The 6,000-nt window shown below is 26.3% G+C and overlaps 1 protein-coding gene across 3 annotated transcripts in view; it reads left to right on the top strand.

The window, feature by feature from the left end:
• Window positions 1-229: 229 nt before the first annotated feature.
• The window catches only part of gish (casein kinase I gish), a 37,894-nt gene continuing 32,123 nt past the window's right edge, over window positions 230-6,000 (top strand). For all 3 annotated transcript variants that reach the window (XM_016064786.4, XM_016064785.4, XM_043047081.3), the window contains exon 1: window positions 230-761. In XM_016064786.4, the coding sequence (XP_015920272.1) occupies window positions 569-761 (193 nt within the window). In that variant the 5' untranslated portion in view covers window positions 230-568. The remainder of the gene's footprint in view (window positions 762-6,000) is intronic.

The following is a 6,000-nucleotide window of genomic DNA, read 5'->3' as shown; positions in this document are numbered from 1 at the left end:
TTTCTGAAATCTGTATCACAGTTCTAGTTTCGTTTTCCATTATCAAGTGAAAGATTCACTGTTAGTTGTTTATTCAAAAGCAAGCAGAATAATAAGCAGAGTTATGTAATTTTAACTCATCATTAGCTAAAATTATGTTTTAAAAGATCCCTTATTTAGCAATTTTTTAAAAATAAAATAAAATACTGCAAAAAAATTTTGGAAACAGCATCAAGTAATTCAATATCTTATATATCGATTTGAGAATTGGCAACTCCTGTTGTTGAGGGGATAGAAGCCTTTTGTCAATTGTTTTTGAAAGGGTATATTAAAATAAAATTTTAGATGAAAACAACTTATTTACACTCTTGTTTTATGACTTCACAACAAATGTTAAAGCTTAAATGGACTACTTAGTTTCATTTTTTAACAGTATGAACTCTCAACTTTATCCTTGATTTCACTATGTGGAACTTATGACTAACCCAAAGAATCGTGGTATATGCCGTATCGATAGCGGTTTCGTACCTAACTAGGTTGCCTAGTTAGGAAACATTATTTAATTCCAATAGTGCAAGATTTATAAAAAATGCAGAAGCTAGATTCACGAGAAGACCAAATAAATCAAAAGGCTAAAAAGTCCGACCAGTTTTATGCAAGAAAATGGACGACATCACAAAATTCCGAAAGGAGTACACAATCCTCCGGTTTATTAATGGTTGGACCGAATTTTAAAGTTGGAAAGAAAATTGGGTGCGGAAATTTCGGAGAACTTAGACTTGGTAAGTAATTGCAGATAAATATCTTGCGTAAATTTAACGTTGGAGCATTTGTTTGTACACAACCCCACCTATGTGCTATCATCACGTTTTGTAATCTGTCAGTTTTTGAAACTTTGTTTTGATTTAAGCTTGTTTTATGGAATCAAAAGATAAATAAACATCTATATTCTAATTTTGCATTATTGTTTTATATATAAATTTCCGCTAAAACGTACGATAATGCTTATGTCATGTTCGTACATGAATAACTCGCTGTATTGGGTAATTAGTATTTCAAATGCCTGATCTTTGTAACCAAACGTACTTGTCCTATGTTTATTATTTTAATGAAGAGAATTTTATGTTAGGGTTTGCTCTTCTATATTGGAAAATGCACCTTCATTCATGCTTGAGTAAATAAAAAAGACTGTACAGACTAAAAATTGGGACCATGATGATTAAACACTTGTCCGTGTTTTATTGCGTTACCTTCTACCAATGTTAAAGGCGGGAGTTTTCTTAACCACATTGATATTTATAATGCTTTTGTAAAATTTACTATCAAGTATTAAAAACCCTTTTCAGAATTCAATGGCATAAGTTCATAGGAAATGTTAGCAAACACATTTAAACTGTAGTTTTATTACCTCAGAATAGAAAATACTAATTAGTCATAACTGGATTAATAATTATTAGTTTAATTGGTACTTAGTAAACAAATTTCAGTCAAATGAGTTGAGATTTATTAATGAAAATATACTATACATTGTTTTGAATTTCACACTACAGTTATTTAAATGTTGGATTTAGGTAGCTGTATTAAATTCTATAAAATTTTTTAAATCTCATGAGATTTCACTTTTACAATAATGCTTTTAGGAAATGTTTTCTTTATCAACATCATATGTGAATGGATATCATTAGCTTTTCTGTACATTCTGCTGGTTAATGTAACATAAGTGAGCTCAAGATGCATCCTCTATGATAATAAATCTGTGGCTGTCTGCGTTACAATAGAAAATTGATTGGAAGTTTTTTAAGTAACATATAAAATATTATGCCTCTCTTCAAAATTTTTCTGAAAGAATTAACAAAAAAGAAAACACTGGTATTCTTGTACTGATTTCAGAAGATTTTTTCATGTTTTGATTCTTACAAAGTGATAAGTTTTTTTAACCAACACATTCCAAACTGATGTAGTTCAAGGATTTATTTAAAAATTAAAGATATACATTAGAAAGTTATGAAATTGATATAGCCATAAGAAAAGATGAAAACCTGCTATAATTTTATTGAAGGCAAACTAAACTTCAAATGTTTTTCAATTTGAAAATTAGCATATGTGATTAATCTTTGAGCCAAATTGATATTGCTCTTATTACACTAAGAAATAATTAAGTTATTGTTAATAGATATAAAAACTGAAATCATTCCAACACTTTCCTAAAGCAAAATTATTTTTTTTGCAATTTTCTTCCCAAAAAAGGTCTTGCAATCCTACTGGAATAAAAATTAATAATATTCTGTGCAGTAAGTTCTATTTTTTTTTTTTAACATATTTTCTACAACATTTTTTAAACCTTGTGATACATATTTAAAATTTTAATTTTTTTGTTTATATATTTTCAATTTTATCCATTATGCATTAGTTAGGCTAAACCATAAATTCAGAAGATTTTGTTGAACTGCTGTTGTCTTTAAGAACAAGATTCTGACTTTATATAGAATTTTAGCTATGGTCTAAATTTTATTAAATAGATGACTATGTATTGTCATGGGATAATATTGTCTTGCATGGATGACAATAATAGAGACAATGATCTAAACTGTATTTAAACTTTAGAAGAAATTAAATTTCTCAACTTTATCTCATTATTTTATTCTCTTTAATCAGGATTAATATCAGTGTTGGAATTCGGGAAAAAAAAGAAATTGAAAGAATCTAGACGAAATAAAAGAAATTCAAAATGACAATTAAAATTTGTTTAGCAAAAAGTATTATAATAAAAGCTTAAATTTAAAAATAGTTTAATTTTATGTAATGCAGAAGTTTTATATCGTCTTTTTTTTAATGAAATAACTATTTTCATATTTTTTACTTTAGTTTTATATAGAATTTTAAAACCTATTTACATTAAATACTTAAGAGTGTTTCATTTAAAAATTAGTATGCTATTAGTAATGATGTAATTTGTAGTAGTGCATATGTTTATATGATTTGTTAATCAAGAAGAATTTAATAAAATTTGATAATTTAATGATTTATTAAATTAGATTTTATTGTATTAATTTACATAAAAATTTGAACTGCTTATATTATTTTAATACTGTTATATTATTAAATTTATTTATTTTTCCATTTGCTGCTTTTGAGTTTTCATTTATTTATTTATTATATATTAAATAGCTTTGAAATTAATATTATTATTTAAATTAGATTGTAATTGTAAATTGTTTTATAAATGGTGCTCACATAAGGAAAAATGTTTCTTTGTCATTGTTTAATTTAGCAATGCTGCAATAATTAACTTATTAGGCAACATTTTCTCTAATCTAAAGTCAACTTCATCTGCATCAGTACCCAGAAGCAAGAAATTAATAATGCAGCTAGAATTTAATATAATTAAAATTTCACACAATAAATTAAAAATTATTTACTTAACCACTGTAGATACTTATTAATGTCCATAAAGTAAAGAACCTTGTGACTGGGTATCTGTTTACTGACAAGTTTGTCAACGTCTGCTTACTGACAAGAAGAAACAGTTTAAATATAAAGTTATAAAATGTTAAAATTTTTCAAATTATTATAGGTAGTTTTGTAATTTTGAGAGTATAGCACTTATGTCTTAAATCTTCTATATTAGAAATAAAAAAGTTAAACTGTTTTCTAAAAGACCTGATGTTTATTGAGCTGAATACAAAGTTAAAATAAGACTTAAGAAAAATAGTCTAGCATATGAACATACTCTTGAAATTAGAGATTGTTTTTTTTCCCTTCTCAAAACATCAATAAATTTAGAAACTATTAATATTAAATATTAGAGCAAGGATCTGAACTTAAAAAACAAAATGAAAATGTTGTTTGAAATTTCAAATTTGATAATGCTGTCAAAGTATGTTAGAAAAGAAATTTATAGAAATTGTAATGAAAATAATTTATTTGCATCAAATTATTTTTCTATATGAAACTATGTCAAATATGCTGAATAAAAAAATTTAAATCTTTACTCATTCTATTTTTCCTATCTCGTGTTTTATCCATATTCTTTTTAAATTTTTTTTATAAAATTTTTTTCTGATAATATATATAATGTTATTATATATATTATCATTTTATGTAATAATGTTATGGTTATGTTATCATAACCATAACATATAATGTTATGGTTATGTTATTATAACCACAGACCTGCCAACTCTCCTGCTTTTAGCAGGAGTCTCCTGCTTTTGCCTCAAATCTTCGCCCTCAGGCCTTCAGGGTGTTTTCTCCTGCTTTTTTCTATTTAGTGCAAGATAGAGGAAAAAAAACAACAATTTGTGCCTTCCCAACTTGTGCTTCAGATCATGCTGGGCATTTATTTAGAAAAACTTTTCCCCATAGCAACATCACTAAAAATTATGGTGAGTGTGAACCAAAACAGCAGCAATAACCAATGAAATGGCAAAATCGGAGATATCTTGGACACCATTAGGCAAAATGTTTTTTCACTTTCTATAGATGCCAGTTTTTTTTTTTTAAAATAATGCTAAGTCAGCAACATCTGCAGTTTTAAAACAGTAGCAGTTAAAAAAAAATTAAGAAATGCCTTTATAAAGTATTGTATTCATTATTGACATATTTTGTTAGTTTTGAACTTCTTCCTAAATTTGAAAAAATCAAAAGATATGTTTTAATATAATTCTGTAGAACCTTATATTTTATAGTAAGAACACGTATCTTTATTAGTCAGTGTCAGAATCTTATTGTGGTCTATTTTATGTAATGTAAATAATATATTTTGAAATAAACTTCTTGTAGGAAGTGTGAATCAGGTTTAATTTTCAATGTTGCGCTATGTCGTGATACAGAAAGAGTCTCCTGCTTTTTTATTTTCTAAGGTTGGCAGGTCTGTAACCATAACATATAATGTTATGGTTACATAATGTTATGCTTACAAAGCTGTCAACTGCTATACTTTTTGTGAAATATTTTTTTAAATTTTTTTTAAAACTATGAATCAGGGATCTGTCCAGGCCAAATTTACTATCGTTTAGCTGTAGCTTCACAAATTCAACTTTAGGAAAAACGGTAGTTTCACAAAATACTTTTTCTTCTTAAAATTTTATTTTTGTATCCCATAAGAAATGATAAATCCATATTTTTACCATATTTTTGTGTTGATTTTTTTAAATATAATTTTTAATTTTCACAAATTATGTCTAAATTTTCACAAAATAGGTAGGGTGACCTGGTAATTCCTGATCAAAAAATGCAAACATCTATTTTGTGAAAAAACTATTCAAGATAGAATTTTATTATTTACTGGAAGTTTGACTATATGAGATGAGTCCTATGCTACCTTCTTTTGTTTGAAAGTCTAATTAGAATTTAAAAGGTTTCAAATTTTTAGTGATCAGGAATTACCCCTTCTCTTGATCATTTCTGGGGTAATTACTGATCACCAGTTTTTATAGTAAATGGGCTGTTTAAAAATAATTATACAAAGGCAATTAACAAATAAGACATTAAGATCAAACAAATAAACCAAAAAGATATTTTTAAGCAGCTATTAAAGCATTTTATTTAAAAGCAGAAATGAAGATTAATACTTCAGCTCTGGCAGCAGCTCTCACACTGAAATTTTCAATCATTAAAAGAAATTAGCTATTTTTGCTTTTTAGAAGCTTAGTATCCTTTTTAGGCTTATAATTTCTCACCATATTTATATTAGGTTAGTTTATCAACTTAAGAATTATTCTAATAATGTACACACATGAAATTAAGATAGAAGAAAGGTAAGACAAGCTAGAAATTTTATGCATATCAGAACACATTTGTCTTGAATACAGTTAAAAACAAATTTTGTGATTATATTTAAAATGATTTTATAGTTGTTCCACTTAATAAATATGAACTGTTATTTAAGAAAAGACAATTAACTATTGATTACCTATTTTTTATACTATTTATAAGAGGAAATGAAAATGAACAGGAATTACCCAGTGATCAATAATCACCCCATCTGTAGGGGGCAACATTTGATATAGTTTCCTATAA

This window comes from Parasteatoda tepidariorum, chromosome 8 (genome assembly GCF_982258835.1).
Source record: "Parasteatoda tepidariorum strain Cologne lab strain chromosome 8, Ptep-v5.0, whole genome shotgun sequence".
In the NCBI taxonomy this organism is placed as follows: Eukaryota; Metazoa; Arthropoda; class Arachnida; order Araneae; family Theridiidae; genus Parasteatoda; species Parasteatoda tepidariorum.
This window is presented reverse-complemented; position numbering and strand designations above follow the sequence as displayed.